General features: G+C 36.8%; 1 protein-coding gene across 2 annotated transcripts in view; it reads right to left on the reverse strand.

The window, feature by feature from the left end:
* Positions 1-9,838: 9,838 nt before the first annotated feature.
* The window catches only part of LOC131060129 (transcription initiation factor TFIID subunit 14b), a 74,699-nt gene continuing 59,576 nt past the window's right edge, over positions 9,839-24,961 (reverse strand). The window contains exons 6-7 of one of the 2 annotated variants that reach the window (XM_059218469.1): positions 24,575-24,627; positions 9,839-10,511 (exon numbers count right to left, since the gene is read on the reverse strand). In XM_059218469.1, the coding sequence (XP_059074452.1) occupies positions 10,493-10,511; positions 24,575-24,627 (72 nt within the window). In that variant the 3' untranslated portion in view covers positions 9,839-10,492. The remainder of the gene's footprint in view (positions 10,512-24,574; positions 24,628-24,961) is intronic. The other variant, XM_057993239.2, reaches the window with a different exon arrangement.

Here is a 24,961-nt window from a genome sequence, read left to right on the forward strand (position 1 = left end):
CCTTTGGGAATCCTTTAAGGACATGATGCCTGCCAAGTTGTATGCTTCATCCCTGTGCAATGGAAAGGTGTTGGAAACCATAGTGCGAGACTACACTGACATGGGTTGTGAATCCCCACGTAAGGAAAAAAGAAAAGTTGAATCTATAATTGAAAGCCCTTCAGCTAAGATTGGTCCTTCGAAAAAGGGTAGGATTATTCATTTCAATATTGCTCCTCTTTAGAGTCTTTTGGTGAGATTTGAATTCAAATCATCTTGACTATTGATTTGGCATCCCTTAATTTTAGTTTTTAATTCTTTGTAGCTTGATGTCTATTTTTTGAGGTCCTTTTTAGACCTATTCCCTTATTGTTCATCGATCCATGATCCTTGTTGTGGATCTTGTTGAAGGTTTTGGGGTCCTTTCAAAACTAGTTTCTGAATCATATCTCCAATCAAAGTGTTTACCTTGATCAAAGCCAATACCTGCACATGATATTCATGTCACTATCATCTTCATCTTCTACAAAACAACTTGTAACATTTCTGCCATCAATCTAAGGCAATCTCTTCCAGATGTACTTTGGAAATTAGCACACTCTTGAAATATGTCATAAGGCCATGGTGACAAGAGTTAAGATTCTCACTATTGAAGTAAAATAATTTAATCTTGAAAAATTAAGACAATTGTCTATAGGCTTTAAGTGGTTGGTGTTGTAATTTAATTTTGAAAAAGCATTACTTTCATTGGTCTCATTCTCTTGCATAAAATTCCCTTGCTTCTTGATTAGCCAATAAGTGATCTATCCAAATTGATCTTCAAAAAAGCTTCATGCCTAATATCAGTATTCACATATTCACCATTTTAACCTGATCTAAGGCTTGCAAATTGGATGTTACCAAGATTTAGGATACCAATTAGGTTTGAACTAGAACAAAATATAAATGCAACCATCTATAATCCTTTTGCTAAATTATTGTAGATAAATTAGTCACATATCTAACCTAGAAATTGTAGATCTCAAAATCTGAAGTGTTCTTCCAGTCTTGTAGGAAGTTATCCTTGGATCCTACAACTACGAATGGTATTCTACAACTAGCTAGATATTCACTAAAACATTCTAGAAGTGAAACAATAGGAACTATCATACTTTTTTATTCAAAATTGTCACTCGTCCTCTAATCAAACGTATTACACCATGAAAGGACAGTATTGCCTGGACTGTTGTTTGTCGCAGGCGAAGGGGGAATTCCCCCCCCCCCCCCCCAAACCTCTCCTGGTGCGGGTGTCCCTACCCCTCCTTGAGTTGGGTCTAGGTTGTTGTTGAATTGTAAGGTTTTTTTGTTGCATTTCTATTATTGATAGTCTCTGACTATGTAAAGGGTTGGTGCCCTAGTTATCGCTTCTTCTTTAATCAAAAACATATTACACTATGTAACTATATCTATACTAAACAAATAATTCTTCTACCTATGTATTGATACTAAGAATACTAACAGATTCATAAACAAATCTCACATGAATGGGCACGAGTAGATTTTGACAATAGAGGTACAAGCATATAAGGTCATGCGTCAACTCCTAAAGTCTATAATTTGGTGAAAACAAAACTCACATGAATAGGCACAACTAGATTTTGACAATACAAGTCATGAGGCAACTCTAAAATTCCATAATTTGGTGAGAGGATGACCCACTAGAGTATAAGATACAAAAACCCTTGAACCTAAGATAGCTTGATGGTATAAAATGAAGAGGGGTAAATGTTGAAATCCTTTACAAAATTAGATCATTAGGACACTATAGCCATAAAATAATTTGATCTGCAAACAATCATCATTAGGCCCTTATACCAATTCATATGAGCACAATTATAGTAGTGAGAACCATGGAAGAGCTACAATTATGCAGCTTCACTCTATTGTGTTAGGCATTCATAGAGTACAATTACATGTCTATCAAACTTACGAACAAAAGAAAGCTTCTAATATATTTTAGAGGGAAATTTTTTTTAAAAACATGTACAAAAGCTTATTGTCAAGGAGATGTATACAATAAGATTGTAATTGAGAAAAGCTTCAAGAGGAAGATAGACACATGCAAAATGGAATATACAATAAAATACAATATAGCCCATGTGAACAATATAGTTGTTATGATTACACTCTAGTCATATGTAAGAATTTGTGGTAGATTACTTTCATTGCAACTTATGTTTGTAATTTTGATGTAATTTAAAAGTTGTTTGGTTGATAGGGTGGCTACATCAACTCTAATTTTTTGATCGATGACTAAAATGTTTCTAGGTGGCATCAAAAAAATTGACAAACTAAAACATAGACTTCAAATAAGAGCTCAAACATTTAGCCTTCGTAGTCCAATAATAGATACAATATTACAAATATGACATTGGCATTGATGAAAATAATGATATGCAATTCCAAGATCAGTTATGCAATGAGCTTCAAGCTTTGAAGTTAAAATGCTTAAGCATGCAAGTATGACCTACAACAAGATTTCATTCATTTCAATGTTATGTTACAACGTGTTGCTTTTAATTATGAGGTAAAGGAACAATCTCTGGGAGACAGTTGATGTTTTATTTTGGAGACTAGTAGACCATTTTCAAACAAATTCAGCTAGTTTTTTTAGGTATGTCCACTTTACCTATCAAATTCAGTTACCAATAGATTTCAAGTGGATTGTATCAAATGCCTACTCCTAGTTATTATGACTAGAGTTAACTCTTGTGTATCTTACAGTATTAGCAAAGCTTGTGAAAGCAAAACCTAAGACTGATGAGCGTAGAAGAGATGAAGTTGTGCTAATTGAAGAGACCAATTCTTGTGGGATACATTGTTAAAACATTAATATAGGCTACTTTAGGGCCCCATGTTGAGCTACATTTTCAAGTAGGGTATTTAGAGTTTTGATGCTACTTATTATGTTCTAAAAGGCATTGCTAAGCTCAAAGAACCTAGCAATGATGTGTTTTTTTATTGAGAAACATATTGTTCGTGACACTAAAGTTATTTTTATTTTTATTGATTATGATGCTAAAATAAGTGGTTTCTTTGTAATTCATGGAAATGGGTTGTATACAATACTACTTGGGGACGTGCCCCTGCCCCGATACCCCTATTTCCTATAGAGGATGTTTCTCTCAAGAATGCATTAGAAACATCGCTTCCCCATCTCCTTTTTGTGCCCCAGTAAGGAAACATTTTAGAAACTTCTAGGGGTGTAAGGGAACAACTAGCCATCCTTGAGATGACCGAGCGACATCCAAGCATCCCCCAACCATCCCAAGGACAGCTAGCCATCCCATGTGGCCTAACAAAGTTTGACATGCTTTGAAAAAACCACATTTAAAAAAAAAAAAAATTAAAAGGATGAGCAGGCCCACAAGAACACCACCCTTCCCGCCATCTGCACCCCCACCCCTTTAAACAAAACCTAACCCTAATTTACCAATCAAAACAATAAAAAAAATCATTTGAGCATTTGGAAAGTTGTGTTGAGAGCAGCAAGAGAAGAAGCAAGAGAAGAGTAGTAGTTGAAAGAGGAGAACAACAATTGAAAAAGGAGACTAGGACATCAAATCCACTACATTAGAGGTAAGTTCTTCATATTAAATTTATTTTTTTAAATGCATTTTTTTAAAAAAATTCAAATTTTTTTACATATAAAGAGGGCATTGTGAGTTTTTTTAATTTAAACTTGTAGTTGTCTTTTAAATCCTTAACAAAAAAAAATTTATGAGCAGCAGTGAGAGTAGTGATTGTGAGGAGGTTGAAGTTCAAATGTACGAAAGAAGTAAACCTAGAACTCATCAGTATGGCATCCATTGGGGTTCTTCGGGGAGTGGGAGAGTAGCAAGGCTAGCAAGTTCAAACCCATTTGAATATCCTTTTGAGCTCCTCAAAACATTGCAAAAGACCCATTTAACCCCAAGAAACCTCTAACACAATTTGCATCATGAGTTGATAAGGATAAGAAAAAAATTAAGGGGAGTAGAGAATGACATTGTCATTTTTTGCAAAAAATAATATAGGGGTAGCTATATGAGAGTTTATTGTCTTTGTGGATAGGTGGTAAAGAGGTGAAAGCTTTTGAAAAAATAATCCCAACCAAGATTTTGGCAACTAGATTGCATATGGAAGAGGAGGCAAAAAAGAAGGGAATTCCACTAGAAATTTCACAGCCTAGTATATCATTGCCTATAGAATATATGGATGTAGGATTTCAAGGGAGAGAGAGTTCTACTTCTACTATAGGAAATAAGAGAACTACTACTATTACAGATATGTTTAACATACAAGATGTGGCTAATTGCTCTATTGCTAAAAATTTTATGTTCATGCTATGTCATTTCATGCGGCACATTCATCATATTTGAAGCAAATGTTCAAAGATGTGACAGTTGTTGCTCCCTCATTTGTTCCACATAGAGAACATAACTACACACCATGCTCCTTGATAGAGAATATTCTAAGGTGAGTGTGTTGATAGAAGATATGAGACAAACTTGGATAAGGAATGGATGCTCCATAATCATGAATGGGTGAATCGATATCAAACATCAATCACTCATCAATATTATTGTAACAAGTTCAATTGGTTCTTATTTTCTTAGAACTATTGATTGTTCAGGGAAAAGGAAGGATGCAAATTTCAATTTCCAATTTTGCAAAATGTCATAGAAGAGGTTGGAGCCTCTAATGTTGTACAAGTAGTAACCGATTCAACTCGTATGTGTAAGTTAGTTAGCTTGATGGTCAAGGGTGATTTTAAGCACATTTTTTGAACCTCATTGTATTTATGCATTGAACAATGATTTGAAGGACATTGGGAAGATAGATTGGGTGAAGGTGGTAGTGTCAAAGGCTAGATATGTACAGATGTTTATTTGCAACCATCACACTTCACTTGCTTTGATCATGAAGATTTTGACAAAGTAATTCCTCAAGACCATGGACACTATACATGCCAACTACTCAATTCCTTAGAGGATGGTTGAGGTCCAAAAGGCTTTACAATTAATGGTGGTTAATTCAATGTGGGGTAGATGACAAGAGGTAAGCACATGGAAAGGAGGAAGTGTGAAACAAAAAATCCTCGATGATGATTGGAGGTCCACAGTGAGGTAAGAAAAATGGTGATTTTAATATTTAAATTTTAAAAATGTTAATTTTAAAATTTATTAATATTTCTAACATAAATATTTTCATTCTTTTTTAAGATTTTAATTTTGTAACTTGTTTGCACTTGTAGATATGTTTGCTCCTTCATTGAGTCTACTATGTGAGTAATAAGATATGTTGATACTGACTCTTATAGCCTTGAAGAGATTAATGAGACTTTTGATAGCGTGCTTGAGCATATGTAGTAAGCAATTCATAGAAAGGACCTTACTTTTGAATTTTCTGAGGAGCATTTTAGGCCCACTGTGATATGACAATTGAACACTATGAACACCCTGCTCCATATGGCCATCTATTCTCTAAATCTTAAATCGTATGTAGCTAATCGTAGAAGTGTGTCTCCATCTAATGAAGAGGTGAAAGAAGGGCTCATGAAGGCCCTTCCAAAAATGTATATTGAAGATGAATCTACTGTATTTTGCATGCAATAGATTTCATTTATTCATCTCCACAATCCAATGTTCAACAAACCACAAGCAAGGTTGGATAGAGCTACATTAACTCAAACCAAACCTATTGGATGGTGGACATGGCATGGCAAGGATGCACTGGACTTGAGATTACTTGCCATTCATCTTCTTCAGAGGTTGTCAGTTCCTCTAGAGTTTGGATTACTTGACATTCATATTCTTCAAAGGTTGTCAGTTCCTCTATCCAAACAATCAAGAGGAACAACCTTACCTCTAGATGATCAGAGAGGCTGGTGAACTGCAAGATCAAACTCCTAAGTATTGTCAAACTCCAACCTTGCGGTGGAATGTTCAACCCGAAGATTCTATACATATTGATGAGGAGACATGGGAGAGATTGGTTGGGGTTCCATTGAGGTAGTGCCTTATACTTGTAGTGAGTCTGACTCAAGCTTCGATGTCGTAAGACCTACCAATTACAACTATTGTTTAGGAACAACCATATATTCTTTATGTTTTAATCATTGTAGAACTGAAATTAGTATTGTTTTTATATTTCTTATATTAAATAGACACATTGTAAATGAAAACATTTAAACTTTGTTAATTTGTTTGTCAATTCACATATGAAATCTCAATTCAAGTATAATGTTATGTATTAAGTTTCTATAATGTTTATGGTGTATGTTTCATCCATGTTATGATATGAATATTTGAAATTTCTCTATATTTAAAAAAAAATCCTACTTTTAAAGTGTCCTCCCTTGGAATCCTCTAAAAAATGGCCAAAAGAATCATTGTACCAAAAACATGTCCCACCATCCCCAAAACTTGGGGGAGTATAGGTTGTATAGTTTTCTTATACGTCTTTAAACTGTGTAGGTAATTCAAACGAATTCAAATCATCTTTTTGAGGCCTCCCAATGAATACTTGACATACATTGATACTTTTACTTCATTGTGCCCAACTTGGGGCACGATTTTGGTTTGTGCTACATCAATATAAAAACACATTCATAGCCACATGTTGCCCTAACAACAATAAACTTAATTTTAGAAGTCTTTTTAAAGCCTTAGTATGTAGTCAAGATACTAAATTCTTCTTATTTGGATTCAATCATAGACACATGCCTTTTTTCCACTTTAGGTCAACCAAGCCTTAAAAATGTCAATTTTAACATTTATTAATATTTGTAACTTGTAACTGGTAACTAAACCACTTCATGTGTGTCTGGTGTGGGTTCATGTTCCCAATCTTCCTCTTCATTTTTGGGGGCATTCTTGTTATGAGGCCATTGGCAACTCTATCAGTCGCTTCTTGAAGGTTGACAATACCACTTCATTCATGGGTCATTCTACTTTTGCTCACATTTTAATTGGCATTGACATCTTTATGCATCCCTAAGAATGTAGTTTTAATGGTTGGGGATAGGCCATGGACTCAATCACTAGATTATGAGGGTGTCTCCTTTCATTGTTGTAGATGTTTCTCAATTGACCACTTAGCTACGGATTGTTCCCTTTCACGTTGTAAAGGTGTTGTTACTTGGTGGAAGGATGCTAATGGTGATTATTTGATTGTCGAGGCTTCCAATTTTGGTGACTCTTCACATGTTCATGATGACTCCTCCCAAGATAAGGTTGTGCCTCTTACTGTTGTTGTGGCCTCCTCAATCCCCCTGGATCCTACTCCCCCTCTTGTTTCTAGTGTGGCCTCCTTTGGCCCTGTGGTTTTTACTCATGTTACTCATGTTACTTCTATTTTGCAGCAACCTTTGATTGGTTGGTTAACAGTCTACTCCAAGTGCAAACAAACCCTCTAAGGGGATGTTCCCCTTGATCCCACTTGTAATGATGTTCCTAACAAGTGCATATTGAAGAGAAATCTACTTTATTTTGTATGCAGTAGCTTGCATTTATTCATCTATATAGTCCAACCTTCAGCAAACCATAAGCAAGGTTGGATAGAGCTACATTAGCTCAAACCGAACCTATTGGATGGTGGACATGGCAAGGATGTACCGAAGTTGAAATTACTTGCCATTCATCTTCTTTAGAGGTTGTCAATTCCTCTGTTACAAAGAGGAATTAATCCACATAGTTTCATCCAAACAATCAAGAGGAACAACCTTGCCTCTTGATTATCAAAGAATTTGGTGGTCGTACATAGTGATTTGCAACTACAAGATGGGCAAACTCGTAAGTATCATCAAACTCCAACCTTATGTTGGGATGTTCAACCCAAAGATGCTTTACATATTGATGAGGAGACATTGAGGAGATTGGTTGGAGCTCCATTGAGGCAGTGCCTTATACTTGCATGACTCCAATTTTGATCTACCAATAGCATCTATTGATTAGAGACAGCCATATATTCTCTACGTTTTTATCATTGTATAATTGAAATTTACAACCTTTAAGCATTATGTTATATTTCTTATATTACATGTGCACATTGATAATGAAAACAAACAAATTTTGTTAATTTGTTTGTCAATTCACATGTAAAACCCAATTCAATTCTAATGTTATATATTAAATTTCTATAATGTCTATGATGAATGCTTTATCAATGTTATGATATGAATAGTTGAAATTTCTTTGTGATTTAAAAAAAAAATCATATTTTTTAATAGTCATCCCTTATCATCCCCTAAAAAATGGCCAAAAAGTATCCCTATACCAGAAACACGTCCCACCATCTCCTACCGTCCCCATCCCCGAAACTTGGGGAGTAGAGGTTGTATATTTTTCAAATACATCTTTATACATCTCTAAACTTTGTAGGTAATTCAAACAAATTCAGATCATCTTTTTGGGGCCTCTTAATGAATACTTGACATACATTGATACTTTTACTTCATTGTGCGCAACTTGGGGCACAGTTCTGGTTCGTGCTACATCAATATAAAAACACATTCATAACCACATGTTGCTTTGACAACAATAAGCTTAATTTGCTAGATGTCAGCTTAAAGCCTTAAAACTTTATATGTAGTCAGGATGCTAAATTCTTCTTGTTTGCATTCAATCGTAGACAAATGCCTTTTTCTCCACTTTAGGTCAATCAAACTAAGCAAGGCCTGCACATCAAAACTAGTTATATGATTGAACAGCAAATTACAATCACAATCTTAACCAGAAGAGCTTCAAATTCCACGAGCCAAAGAAGCAAGATTCCGAAATCTGGAAGATGATTCTTTTATGGCTAAACTTTGACCTGGCCTTCTAATTAGTTACGTATTCAAAAATAATCTCTCTTGGCAGCAGCCCAATTAATATTTAGCAAACAGAAATATGCAATCATCAAATTTCTTTCAAAATTTTATTCCCAAGAAGCCCAGTTTGCAAAGAACCAAAGTGCTCAATAGCAGGCAGCTTGCATGAGCACAAACAGCACTCCAGGACATGTATGCAGCTGTAGAAAAAATTGTATATAGTGTTTTTCCTCTCTTCCACTCCTATCTTCAGGAAATAGTAGGCTTCGTTGAGAACACCAATGAGAAATAATTAATAGTTCTGTCTCATTACAGAAATGACAAATAGCATATAGCATTTAAAATATTATATGTTATATCGTTCAACAAAGGTTATGAATGAAATTAATATTTAGCAAACAGAAATATGCAACCATCAAATTTCTTTCAAAATTTTATTCCCAAGAAGCCCAGTTTGCAAAGAACCAAAGTGCTCAATAGCAGGCAGCTTGCATGAGCACAAACAGCACTCCAGGACATGTATGCAGCTGTAGAAAAAATAGTATATAGTGTTTTTCCTCTCTTCCACTCCTATCTTCAGGAAATAGTAGGCTTCGTTGAGAAAACCAATGAGAAATAATTAATAGTTCTGTCTCATTACAGAAATGACAAATAGCATATAGCATTTAAAATATTATATGTTATATCGTTCAACAAAGGTTATGAATGAAATTAATACTTAGCAAACAGAAATATGCAATCATCAAATTTCTTTCAAAATTTTATTCCCAAGAAGCCCAGTTTGCAAAGAACCAAAGTGCTCAATAGCAGGCAGCATGCATGAGCACAAACAGCACTCCAGGACATGTATGCAGCTGTAGAAAAAATTGTATATAGTGTTTTTCCTCTCTTCCACTCCGATCTCCAGGAAATAGTAGGCTTCGTTGAGAACACCAATGAGAAATAATTAATAGTTCTCTCTCATTACAGAAATGACAAATAGCATATAGCATTTAAAATATTATATGTTATATCGTTCAACAAAGGTTATGAATGAAATGAAATTATATTAATGTCCACAACTGACCAAAATAGATCAACGGGACTTGAAAGTAAAAGAAAATATCATAGAGAAACTATTAAGGTAGAAAGAATGCACATTCTGGAAAGTAACTGAACAGTAAAACGATAAAGTGAATAAAGATGTAAATATGTGAACATGACTAGAGGGGGGGTAAATCCAAAGTATTTAAACCCTATAGCATATGATCCAGGTAAATGTTTGCCATTTGAGTAAAAGGGCCATCAATGAAACATGATGCTGATGAAGATCAATACTGAATGTTGGATCCCAAGGTAGATAACCAACACTGACACACATCTGTGACAAAGCTTGCGCCAGAAGAACCAACAGGATCATAATCAGAACACCACAATCCTTGGTAGATCATTGATAGTATCCTATTCACAAATGTGCATGTAAAAGGATGGAGATCATGCCTTTACTTCATACAAAACTATGCTTGGGAAGAGAGATGATAAAGCATGGGTCCTTGCACCTTCATGAAACTATTTTACATATGTACAGGATATCCACCACCAGTTGGACAGTGTTTAATCTTCAATTGCAACCTCACTGAGAAGAATTTGACTGCACCCGCTGAGACTCTGCTTCAATCATGCTGAGCTGTCTTCTTAACCTTATGATATGGCTTTGAATCTGCAAATGAGATCAAATAAGAATTTTCCTCAATAATGTGCCATAATTGTGAGTTGTGACTGTCATCATTAGAACATGCATAGTTATGAGCTGCAGGAGAGACAGTGGCGGTATACATGCAACTATAAGCAGATATTTTTACATCTTATACTGCCTACTTGTTTAAATATAAGGTTAGTCAAAATTTAGAGAGAAAGAATCCTTGTAAATTACATATATGTAAGAAAAGAAAACTGTTCAGGATTAGTCTACTTCAAAATAATCGCCATGGAATCAAATCAACGTCTTCAATAGGTTTTATGAATTTTCAAAATTATCTTTGGTTCCTATGACTTACAGTTCAGTAAATTTTCTCATCCAAGCAAAACTTTCTGATTATTATAAAAAGTTGCTGCAGTTTTTAGTTTATTTTCAGGGTTTCCTAAGGATTTAGATAAACATTTACTTTTAAAAGTGACAATCAAGTTCTTTATCGGCTATGTTGTCCTCTTCAATGATTATCTTGCCTTTTAAACTTGTAACTAGGGGAGCTTGCAATTAATTCCCATAAAGGCAAAGTATATAGACAGCTATACTTGCATGTTGCCACTATTGTTAGCTCATACTAGCCAGGCAGAGGTGAGTAACTAATAACTATTTACATCATTATAGAAAGTTGAGACCAGTAGTGCCATCCCTAAACTTTAAGAGGAGATAAATTTGGACTTGTATGCTTAGTACCATTAAGACCTAGTGTTCTGAAGCAATAAATGACTGGTGGTGATATTTTCAAGATTCTTGCAGAGAGGGAAGCATTCTCTCTTTGGAGGTTTTACAAAAAGCTCCAGCCAAAGTAAGAATTGTGGAATCTTTAAAAAATAATCTTGATAAATTTGCACAAAAGACAGTGTGACAGCTATTGAGATTAAACACAAATGAACATGCATGGCCTGTAGCATGCTCTATGATAACACATAATTGAAGTGCTCCTCTTCCAACACTGACCCTCTAATGCTGTCCAATAGCTCCTATCTTATTTTCTATTCATCATCCTTTATACTGGTTCATTGATTAATCTAGTAGAGAATAGGAAGATATAATGGGAAATAAATAATGGCAGACTCTTATCAAAAGGCGCCACTCTCTCTTAAAGATTAAACAGACTCTTCAAAATACTCTTGGTATTATCCACAGCACTAAATATTGATTTTGGGACTGACAAATTTCAAATATAGAAGTAGGATAGATAACAAAGGCTATGTAAATGATGATCAATCTTCTTGTCACTTAGAACAACAAACAAAAGTTCACTATTATAGGTATGTGTGCTCATTCACAATCTCAGTTCTTTCTTAAAAGCTTCATTAATGTACAATTTTGGTAAAGCTCAGTCAGTGGTTGTTTGAAGATTTAGTTCTCACCATGAGTCATTGGTCAAATCAATTTTGGCAAAAATTATGATGTCAAAGGTTGAAAGCGTAGTCAATCAGAGACATAACCTATTCCCAATTATTATGCACAATTTTAGGTATGACATATTGAGAGGTTCTACAATATTTGGTGACGAAGATAGCATTCAAATAGTTTCCCAAATAATAGCAGGGTACAGTATACATGTGGATAAATGGGAAGGGGCCTCAGCAGTTTGTATGTTTGTCATGCCCCGCCTCAAATAAGGGTTTTATATCCCAGAACGCAGCACCATAAGAGGGCCAACTGGGTTTAATTATATATGTTTAGTACCTAAATTAAATCAAACACTATTTGGGCCGACTAAGTATTAGGGAAAAATTAAATCAAATTAATATCATTAAGATGCTGGGCTGACCTGTCTATATGGGCAAAAAAAAAGACGAGTCCAAGTTTAAGTACTCCTTTATCGGCCTGGTCAACCAGCACACAAATGATTAAGGGCAGCGTTCACTCCTAATATATATATATATATATAGCACTGAATTTAATACTATTAGTGGAAAATAAATAAAGGTTAACATTAAAAGCAGCAACTAATGAAGAGTTGTGACTTAGGAAGGGTTGTGTCCACTTCTGAAAGGTCAGCAACTTCCAAAAGACACCTACCTTCATGGAGAGGTGATGGTTTACATTGGAAGGACCACAATGGAAGGAGGAGGGATATGGATTAGACCATCGAAGGATTCAGATTGGATATTTTATAAGATACTAAATATTCAGCAGTTCATCTGGTTACTACAGTTTGGAATGAGTTTTCTGTGCATAATATAATAATTACTGTATTAATATACATATATTTCTGCATACTAATTATTAGCAATGCACTGCTGTTATGATTGCTCATATATATGTCACAGTAACTATTATTCTGATTTTCTGCAGTTAACTTATTATATGTAGAGTGTGTTCCTTCCTATGTTCTGAATGTTTCCAGCCATGGTAGAGGAAATAAGCTTTGCAAGAGGGGTACATGTTGATGTGTTTTTGATGCACTTCATACACAAAATTATTAATAAAATATCAAGTATTTTATCCTCTTGTGAACAAAATCTCCTCAAATGCTAAACTTTGTGACCATATGCAGTTACTCCAAGGTTTCTACTATGAAGTCTTGATGTGTGGATAACTTCAATGGTTGATGTGATATTGCTGGAATCACAAGGTAGACTTACGTTGTACATGAAAGTTTGAACTTTGCTGGAACGTGAAATTTACTTAACTTGGGAAACAAATAGCAAAAGGAATTAAGGGTTAAGAAAGCTAATCTAATCCTAAGAATGTAAGAATCTATGAATGACTTAGTGAAACTCAACCATGCTTTGTTTCGCCATGCAAGGAACAATTAGGCAAAGCTGGTGCGATCTTCTAAGGAGAGCTAATGATGTTCAAATTACTACCAACAACACAGACACCATCAATATAATGCATATCAATGAGTGAATAGCAATCTAAGTTAAGCTTATGTAAAGAGTTCAGTTGACCACGCAATGTATTACACAATCAACAAAATACAAGTAGTATGAACATCCACATTTCACCATTAATCGTCCACAATAACTTCCATCCATCTAATCAACATTCAAACAAATGAGAAGTAGAGACCATGCAAAAATGTTGAATCAACACATGAAATTCACCATATCTTCAATGAAAATAATATGTTTCTTGCAACAAAGTCTTGGCAACAATCTCCTTTTCTCCAACTCTACTCTATTTCTAACTGCCTTCTACTATCTTCTTACTAATTATTAACCTTACAAATGAGGTGAGTAAGTCCAATTATAGAGCTCCCTTTACAAATGAATGGCCAGGATCAAATCCAAATCAAAGGCCAAGATTACAAAATAAAAAACCCTAATTGAGGTTTGTTACACTCATTACATAACATTTAATGCTTGACCAATGATAAAATTACATTTTTTTGACTCATGTCCTTCCTTGAATGTAGAACAATGAATGATGAGGTTAGGTAGGATAAACAATATTTGATAAAGTGCCATGTGTCACTTGCTCCACCTTTGAATGAGTTAGGTTCATTGAACTTGGACATATTGATCTTGATTGATGAATGAAGGTGAGTTTTTGCCACCTCAGCTTGCTCATCTTGTAGATCATCACAAATGTTTGTGATTGAGCAACATCTCTTGATACTCAACATTTCCAAGCGCCTGAGATGATGATGGTGAGAGATATTCCCAAATTGCATTATCTTATTTAATTTGATCACCTCCACCTATCCTTGATCCCGAATCCCTTCACATGAAGCCTTCGTCCTAGATTACTCCCTTGTTGTACTGGCAACAATTCTTGGATTTCTGAAGGAAATTCAAGATTGTCCAACTTCCTCCGCATCGTGAATGCCTGATCCTCTTTGTATAACTTGATTCTTGCAACCACCTCTAGTATTCTTGAATGCCTTGATGACGGGCAGATCTTTCTTCTTTGAAGGATAAATGTAATCCACCTCCGCCTTGTTGTCTTCTTCATATCCACTTTCAGGTTGGTGTTGAGTCCTCATGTGGCCTGATTTTGAGATGCATTCTCTCTTGCTGAAGTACCGTAGAGAGAGCTTTGGTGAAGTCTTTCCCTCAAAATGCATCCTTGCCTTGATGTTACTCGCAGCCGGCTCCTTCACACTCTTCCTTAATTACCTACAAAAACAAACAGGATACCATCAAATATACCTGATATATACTGATTTCACACATTTTTCAAACTTTCTAATCTGATATGTATTCCTAATGGGGGTGAAATGATGTTCTAATTTCTGTTCTCATGTCTAATTTTACTCACTTCGGGTCTGATTGGGGTTTTAAGTGTCAGATTTTTAACATTTTGAAGTCTGATTGTGGATTCTACCAAGTGATAGACAAACTTCACCTTCCATCTCAAGGTCGTGGATCTTGGCTGGTCATGGATTTCTCATGGGCGTGGATTCTTGAAGGTCATGGATTTTGTCCACCCAAGGATGAATTTGCTTGCCTCTCTCAAGTCATGGTTGCCTTAATCACTTTCACCCTTCATCAAACTTATTCATTTGCTTGATCAAATATCACAATGTTGCACTTACCATTGCCAAGTAGTGGATTTTATCAGCCCAAGGATGAATTCACTTATATCCACCTCTAAGTCATGGATTTTCCCAGTTTGTGGTTTTTGGCAAGTGAGGCATAATCTTGTTCACTTGTTCAATTTTGCCAACTTCAAGCACTTAAACCCTCAATATGATATTGAGCCTCATTCAATTCACTCCAAGTCAAGGATTGAGCAAGTTCAATGTTTCATCTTCACTTCAAGGATCAATCTTGTCATCTCCATGCTTGAGGTGTGGATTTTGGCAACTCAAGGAAAAAGGTCACCTAGGTCATGGATTTGAGCTATTCAAGGATAAAAGTCACCTAGATCATGGATTTGAGTGACTAAAGGATAAACATTGCCTAGGTCGTGGATTTGAGCAACTCAAGGATAAACATTGAAGTGTGACCTCCACCTTGACTTGATCATCATCTCACTTCGCCTTCATTATGTTGATTTTCCCATTCAATTCAATCCAAGGCTTCCCTTCATCACCTATCAAAACATTGGGATAGCATCTCTTACTTTCATCATTGCCAACTATGACCCCAAAGTCTCAGATTTTTGTAGGTCATGGATTTCCATGAGTCGTGGATTTCCATCGGTCATGGATTTTGATGGCCCAAGGATAAACTCATTGACCTAAGTTGATCATTTCATTGTCTTTGCTTGCAAACTTGAAGGATTCAAGGGGGGAACTTATTCAATATCATCTCCATTTAGATCTTCACTAAGTCCCTCAAGATCATGGATTTTGGTGAGTCATGGATAACTCACCTCGAGCACCTTTGCTTGTTGATTTCACCAAGTGTTGGGTAACTTGTTCATGGGGTTGACCTAGTGTATTTGTTCTATTCAATCATTACTTAGACCTAAATCATATTCATCAATCGCCCCATCTCAAATTGATTATCACCTCTACGCTCCAGCCTAAGGGCATCCACCTGCTCGTTTGACTGCTCATCACACCTAAGACTCACCTGGACTTGTCTTGAAGGTTGCATTGTGAAGCATCACCCAATGACTACCTTGACTCTAACCTATCACTTGAAGACTTAAAGCTGCAAAGACTCCAAATCAATCCAAAGCGAAACATGTCTGCTGCTAGATTGCCTAACTTGATCACATCCTAATGACAAGGCATTGCATCCCTTCACAAGCAAGAGGTTAATAACTAAAGAAACTACTACCAAGCTAGCAAACTAAGAAAACGACTACCCTAAAAAGCAAAAAGTGGGGATCCCCATTTGAAATGGGGTGATGTGTGAAAACGTCACAACAGTACAATGATGGGTCACTCTCCTAGGTACACCGCCTCAAGGTGGGGACCAGATAGTCCCATGAAGCCAAGGGGGTACAGAGGATACTGGCTTCCGGGGCACCCTGTTGTAACCTCATCCCCCTATCATGGTGAATCAACACAAGTCCAATCATGGGGAGAGGGAAATGGTTGGCAAGATGAGGGGGAACGGAAAGTGAAAACCTCACTAGGTTAACCACCTCGTATGGATGGAATAGGCCACATGAGGCCAAGAGGGAGCGTATATCTGCTCTTGGGCCTAGGGTAGAGGATCTAAGACACCCCATCAAAGTCACTTTCTCCCGTGCTCTCCTATGGTTGAGCCTTCCAAATATATTTAAATGCTTTATGATCGAATTGATAATTCTGCCATGAATTTAATAATGCTTAATTATGATAATCTGTTTATTGAAATTATTGGTATAAATGGTTTTTCATCTGTTTGCAGGGTTCCAATCAGGTTAAAGGAATTTTCTAACCCTGCTTATTCATTTGGAAATTGAGAATTAGGGCATTCCCAATTAGGGGACATTACAATGTTCATCAAGGTATTTCAAAATCTCAGTTGCTTTATATTTGATATTTCCCACAAAAATTACAAATTCAGTTCACTTGAGCTTGTATGCAACATCTTGTGCATCTAATGCATGGTTGAGAGGCAGCACCAAAGAAATGTTTTCTAAAACAGAAGAAATAACTCCATGAAGTGGCATCTTGCAAAAGCCATGCTCAAAAGCTTCAACAATTGTTGATTTGAAATCAATCCAGCAGCTAGCACTTTCTCTCTCATACAGAATGCCAAGGCTTCAAAGAGCCAGCACTAATCATACTATCTCTCTAAAAACAGAGAACCTCAATTTTATCTTTTGCCTTCAAAGCTTTTGTCAACAATAGGATGAACTTCGACCGCCTGATCTTTCCAATCCATATAATTAAATATAGAAAGCTTTAAAAGTAAAAACATTTTTCCCTCTGTTGATTAGTTTCTATTCTAACATACAATGCTCCTTAAATTGTCAAAAAGGGGTAGAACTGACCATCCAATCCCAAAGTTACAAACAATATTGTTTGTTGTTTGTTGTTAGATCAAAATTTGATCCATGATTTTCATCTATTCCCAACCCCAAAGCTTATTTGAGCATAAGCTCATATATCTGTTGTGTTGGCGTATGTTTTATCATCTGCCAAACATTAGAATAAAGTACCCAAAGATAGTTTATCCTCTTGAAAAATCACCGCATATGCTAAGATTGCTAGAAGATCATATAGTGATTCCAAGGTTTCTTTTGTCAGGTCTTGACGTGTGGATAAGCTCAATAAGTGTTGTGATTTGTTGGTAATACACAAAGGGACTTACGCTTGAACGAATTGTCAACAACTTTGGGACTTCGATAGATTTGTCAATTAAACCTCTCTCTCTTTCTTTCTTTTTTTTCGGGGGATTTTCAGGGTTTAAGACTTCAAAAAGACCAAAGGGATAAGGGTTGAGAATTCTACTTTAATCCTATGAATTCTAGAGACGGTATTGATTTGGTGAACTCAATAACCACATTTTGCTTCGCCTCACTTAGGACAACTACACAAAGTGGATGTAATCTTCAAGGGATGTGCGTATGATCGGAAGTTCAAGCATACACAAAATGAAAAGCTTAGACTAACTTTGCACAATAAATGAAAATCGTCCATTCACCAAAAGTATGAGCGGAGATACACCATAAAACAATACTTATCAGATCTTTCATTCAATCTAATAACATGAGGTAAATTCTAACTAATGTTTAGAAGAAATTGAAAACCTTGCTTAATCACTCAAACAATAGGGATTACAAAGCCTTGAGAGAAAGCACACATGTAATATATTATCTGGAAATGACCTTCATGCAACAATATTTCAAAAACCTCACACTCTACAAATGAGAGGAGGCAACCTTATATAGGAGTCCAAAAATTTTGAACGGCCAAGATCGAACAATGATCAAAGGCTCAGATTAAAAGTTCAAAACCCTAATTAGGGTTTCCCCAAACTCTAACAGTTAAAATGAAGGAGGAGACAAGTGGCACAGCTGCTATTTTCACTGAGATGAGTGTCCAGTTTCCTTCTTTGTAGATTCGATGTACCTGGACACAAGAAGTTGCACCTCCTCTATGGTGACACTTGGCAAGTTGCTAATTTGGAAGTCGACCATATCCACATCATCAGTACAGGTGGCGAGAGTGTCTTCCAAGCCAGTTGCTTGTGTCAGGGAAATTTTGTCTATGCATATGAAGCTCGAAACTCTAGAGAGATCCTCCTTGAGAATTGGCCATGAAACTTTGAAGAAGTTTTCTTGGACTTGGGCCCTTAAATTCTCTACACACAGATGCTTCTCTCGCACCTCATCTTGTTACGATATCTCAGCTGCTACAAAGAAGACCTTGTCTTGAATATCTCTGATGGTCTTTTCAATTTCTGAACACTTAGCCTCGGATTTTCTCAAAGATTCAACCCTTGTAACCAAGGCAAAGTACCAAGTACTGAAATCATATAGGTCACCAGGCTGGACAACATTTATGTCTATAAGATCCTCCTGAGAAAGTCCTCTGATTGCTTTCAGATATGGAATGATTCCTCTCTTAATATTCTCAACATCTTCCCAAGCTTCAGCCATGTCTTGAATTTTGCTCAATAAGGAAGATGTGGAGTCATGCGTTGATATCAAGATCTCAATAAGTATGCTAGCACATTCTGAGGCATCAGTCGTCCATTCCTCGGCTTCTCTGAAAGTTGTCTTCATGTCCTCATAATCCTTCAATAATTCTTGTGGAAGAAGTATGGGCAAAGCAACAAGTACCTCCTCCCGATCTATAGGTTTTGTCAAGTGTTGGACATATCTCTTCCATTGCTCATTTTCATCTTCAACCTTCTTTCTTTTTTCCTTTTCCTTAGCTAGTCTTGCCTTGAGAGCGTTGCAAGAATCATCAAAATCTTGGATCTCTTGAGCCTAAGTAGGCTTACCCAAATTCACAGTAGTGATTTCATAATCCTCGGGAGTGATGTTATCCTGATTTTTCCCTACCTTAGGTACTGCCACCTGAACTGTCCTACATCCTGCACTATCTCTCTAGATCAAGGAGAATCTCTTGATTGGCTTGGGCGGCTTCATCTTGCTGGATTTATCGAACTCAGCCAAAAGTTCAGTTGTATTATCTATATGGTGAACCTCTTTAGGAACTTTGGCTTTAATTCTTTCTCTCGACCAATCAAGAATGGTTGACTGCTCCACACCACTCTCATCAAAATTATCTTCTACCTCCTTCGGTCCAGTGACTATGCCATCCAAGAATTCTCTTGGCTGCTCCAAGTTCTCAACTTCAATAACTTCAGCCACTTTAGGTTCTTGTCTTGGTTCCTGAAATGGGAATTGAACTGGTTCCTTCACAATCTCCTTAATGACAAGAGAAGGAACTCTCATTTCTTGTTCTTCTGTCTCAACATCTCGCTCTTGCTCATCAATTATCACTCTTAGCGGCGTGGTAGAGGAAGCACTTATAGTCGAGTGACCTTCTCTTGTCTGTTGTGGTCCACCTACATCTACCTCTCTAGTGACCTTCTTTCCTTTTGCCCTCAATGAATTTGCAGTGGGCTCTTTTCTTTTCCTCGATCGCACACTTTCAAGGTTCATGTGGCCAATGGATGTTACACCATGATTCGAGGACATAGATTCATCTGTCCCCATAAGATTATATGTGAAACTAACATTCTTCACCTTAAGTTCCTTTGTCTTTTGAGCTGCCCACCATTTGGAATATTCAATTACTGGCCTCATAAGGTCTCCAAGGTTAGACCTCTCAACTTCTGACCAATCAATGGGGGCAAGGGGCCCATTTTCCAAGACGGCATAGTGCGGTTGTTCATACTCACTGTCCTCTTCAAGTTGGTCTGCTACCCGGAATACTTCAGAAACTTTGATCAAATTTAGTGGAATTCTAGACCACAACCTCCTCCTTATGTCGAAGTTGTCAACAGCGTTGGCCCAATAATCTTCTAAGTCTGGCCTATGATCGAATTTTACTTCATTTACTTTCCCCATTTTATGAAAAGGGTCAAAATGACTCCTAGCCTGGTACTGGAAAAATGGATACCACTGGATCTCCTTATCAGCAAATGCAGCAGCTTAGGATGGACATGTTTCTAACCCATTCCTGATAGTAAGCGAAGACACTCTTGTCTTCTGTTTCTTTCTTTTGACACTCATAAAATTTTCTAACTGTCGTACTACCTCGAGTAGTACCATCCTATTCGTGGGAAACATAGGCAATTTGTATGGCTGTCTTGAGAATCCCTGAATCCTCATATAAGTGAACCTGGGGTACTGGATAAACCAATATCCAAATCTACTAATGAAGTCCATTGACTCTTGAGAGAGTCACTGATGGGTACCCCCTTGTAGGGTTCTGATGATATGCATCAGGAATGCATCATTAACTATCTTTAAGTGGAACTTTTCTTCTAAATGCAGCTGGTGATAGCGGTCATAAATAGGAAACTAGTTTTCTTTGTTCCTAACAACGCCTCTACATACAATACCTCTGTACCTATATGTTCTGGCCAAAGAATAGAACAAGTAGGAACTCATGTAGAAAGTCCTATTCTTTTCCAAATTTCTCAATTGATCATCAAGGTTATCACTAATAATCCTTGCCTAGTTGATCATATTCACTCCAGCGGTGACCTCATGGATAAAGTCGTACATGGTATTTTAGAGCTTCCTTTCCTTGGCTTTTCCAACCATTGATGGTTGATATTAGCTTCATGTTCCTCTATGTGATCCTTGTACGATTGTGTCGCCTCATCCCTGGTTATGTAAACAGTTTTGTGGTATTCGAGGCTACGGAATGGTATTTGGGGCTACGGAATGCTTCTCTGATCGCCCCTTCTCCGATGTTTACCAGGATTCTGCCATCAAGGGCTACTATTTCTCTATTTATTGGGTTGTAATGTTTGGAGCATTTTGCCACTAACTCAGCACACTGCATCGCTGGAAGGAAACCAGCAGCTTGTACAATTCCATTGTTCATCATCCTTCGCGCAATTGCAGTAGGTAGTTGAACGCTTGTGCCATACATTCTCTTCTTAAATTCCCAGAGATCGATGTGACCCAAGTTTTTGTCACCAACCTGCTTCCATATTCTTCTTCGATTCCGGAGGGGCATCTTTGTCCACTAGAAACTTCATCTTGCGTGATGTCCCCACTTCGAAGGTCATCCAATCCTACACAAGAACACAAATAATAAACTTAAGTTATAATCTGCATTTTAGGTGCAATTTCAGAGTTTGGAGGCATAGTAATTTATGGTTTACTCTCTTATCAACACTTAGCCTTGAAAATTGGATTTTCAAATACTTTGATCTTCTAAAAATTTTAAGAAAATCCCTTGAAAAATCATCAGACTTAAGGGGGGCGGTAAAAGTCTGATTTTATCTGAATTTGGAAAAATTAAGTTCATTCAACTCCTTGAAATTTATTCTAACTTGTTTAAAGGCAGAAAATGAGAAAGAAAGAAAGGGAAATCTGCTAAATTTATTCCTTCTCTTTAAACTTTGAGGAAAAACCTGGGTTCAAAACACAATACCCTGCCTTCAAAACTAATTTTCACCTTTGAATAAAGAAGAATGAGAAAAGAAGCTGCTTGGAAGATAAGAATCAGATGTTAATCTCAGAAAATTAATAAATTTGTCTTCCAAACAGTCAAAATCCCTCCAAAATCTGTGTGCAACTTGTGAAAAAATGGTTGAAAATCTGAGACTTATGCTTGAAATCCTTCTTAAGATTACTTTAACCCGCCGAAATACTCTCAACCTGCACAAAACTTCTCTCAAAATGCCTCTCAACTTGTTCTTAAAATTCGAACTTCATATGATGAAATGAGAGAATGAAAGGCATTTGTATTGGAGTTCGAATTCTTCATTTAGAAACACAGGATCTTCAATTTTGTTTCTAATTTATCCTTCATACATCGAACTTGGACATTCAGTCTATCTTTCCAATGCAACTTTCTAATTCAGTTTTCAGTTCATAATTCGAACCAAATTTGCAATATTCTCTTTTTAAAGACTTTCCAAATATGTCATAGTTCGAACTTGGGAATCAAATCTTGATGACATCTCCTTGGAATAGTCCTTCATTTCAGACTTAGCGAGTTTTCACATGGGGCGGACTTTATTGCATTGATTCTCCAAACTTGGGCGGACTTGGTTAAGTTTGTGCACCACATATCATGCTAGGGCGGACTTTGTTCATCTTATGCACTCAACCTCTTCATAGGGCGGACTTTGTTGAGTTCATGCCACTCCTCTATCTAGCTCCAAGGCGGACTTTGTTTACTTTAGGCACCATACTTATGTTCTTAGGCAGACTTCATGAAGATGATGCACCACATAGGAAGGCGGACTTTACTTAAGTTGTGCACCACTTTACTCCTGCTAGGGCAGAGTTTATAAACTTCATGACACACAACCTTCTCCTTCAAGGCGGACTTGAACACCTTTGGGAACTATGGAGGGCGGACTTGGTAAACTCCATGCTCTTCGAACATTTGTTGATTCCCTCATCCTTGGGCGGACTTCTTCACTTCCTCGCACCTCAACTCTCCACTCATGGCGGACTTTGACATTTGCTTGCACTTGTAACATTTGGTAGGGCGGACTTCTTTAATATCATGACCCACCTCACCTTTCCCAAGGCAGACTTGAACATCTTTGTGCACCAAGAAGGCAGACTTGGTGGATCTCAGAAACCATGACCTTGACCAAGGGCGGACTTTCTTGATTTCATGGAACCCTTTCATCATTTTCAAGGAGGACTTCATTGATTTCATGAACCACATAGTCAAAACTTGAAATCTCCATAACTTGTGCAAATTTTACCGGATCGCCTTGAAATTTGAAAACTATGATCATTCACTGAATTCCTCGAGATTCCTAAAATTTAGGAAATTGGCTTTTGGGGTCAAAACTTGGATTTGAGGAGGAATTTGTCGATCATTTTAGTGTATCTCAGTGTGAACAGTGCAAACCCTAGATCCACTTTCTAAAAAGAGGTGCCTTGGAAGGTAAAGAGAGGTATGTTGAGACTCATTTGGGCATCCATCCATTGCAATATCATTCTGAAGACATAAGCAGAAATAAACCATAAACAGAAATAGCATGAATTTGTCTATATTAACAGCAATTAGATAAGAAGTAGAAAAGACAATGTGAAAGGGCACCTCTTTCAAGAGCCGTGACCGCTGGAAAGGGCATAACCTTTCCTTCCTAATCGAAGAATATATATAGAAACACTCCATTGGAAGGAAGGGAGGGCAAGAGGACACAATCGATCATCCAGCAGAAGCAATTCGGGGTTATCCTGTCATACATGAGCAGATCTGAAGCAATGAAGAATCAGGCTATAATAGTCGACCTGGGAGGAGATTTCGTTTAGACAAGATCTGAGTGTAAATTATAGAAGATTTCTGAAGGAGATTTATGTGCAGATTTGAAGATCATTATAGCGGATATGTAGCAGATTTGTGAGCAGAATTTAAAAATTATGACAGTAATCAAACCAGAATTTAAAAAAAAATCACTCCCAAAATAGAGAAAAGAAAACAGAGTATATATCACCCATCAATGAGCAGTTTCTTGCACTCATGGCAGATGCTCACCATAGGATGCTAAAGATGGTTCAAGATAACCAAACAATGTTTCTCCCCTTTAGAGAAACAAAGCCAAAGATGTATGCATGATGTTTTCTTACTACTAAAAATAAGACGGGCTAAGAAAAATCAAAATTTATGTTGTCTCTAGAAGCTTCCAAGTATGACCATGCTAGTGCTAAGAGGTACCACAATCAAATCAAGAGGCCCAAACCTAACTAAATCAGAACCTTGTGCAAATGGATGTAGAACAAGATCCAAAGATGAAGATGACTCCTCCAAATGCTTCTCAAGAATCTTCAAGCCGATGCCAAACTATGACCATTGCTGATAAGATGAAGCAAGTATTAAGCAAGATTAAAGTACAATAACCATGGATTTATGGTGCTTGCCATAGATAAGACAACTAAAGCAATGAGAGTCTAGTACTCCTATAAAGTTGTCAACGTAAATAGCAACTGAGTCAAATCTGTGAACTCATGAACAATGCCAAACTATGACAAATGCTGATAAGATGAAGCAAGTTAAAGTACAATAACCATGGATTTATGGTGCTCACCGTAGATAAGACCATAGATGAACTAATCGCCACCCGGAAAAACTCGCCAAGGCCTGAATAGAAAAACTCGGCAACTTAAAAAACATGCTTAAATTTAATTAAAAATGCATTTTTTTTGCAAAATTTAATGAGAAGATGCATCCAATGAGTCAATAAATGAGAACACAAAAGAAACAAGCTGATTCTAGATATATTTAAATGCAAAATGTCTACAAAATCGCATCCTCATGAGGAATGTTGATGGTTGGAAGCCTGGAAGCAAAATAGTAAATAGTTTTTGTAAAACCAAAAGTAAATACATCATTACAATTACAACTTCCTCTTTTCAGCTATAGCAAAAACTAGGGGAGAGGTAGAACTAGAGGGTCTAGTCCTAGAAGTCTGCAG

The sequence above is a fragment of the Cryptomeria japonica genome, chromosome 3, assembly GCF_030272615.1.
Source record: "Cryptomeria japonica chromosome 3, Sugi_1.0, whole genome shotgun sequence".
NCBI classification, from domain to species: domain Eukaryota; kingdom Viridiplantae; phylum Streptophyta; class Pinopsida; order Cupressales; family Cupressaceae; genus Cryptomeria; species Cryptomeria japonica.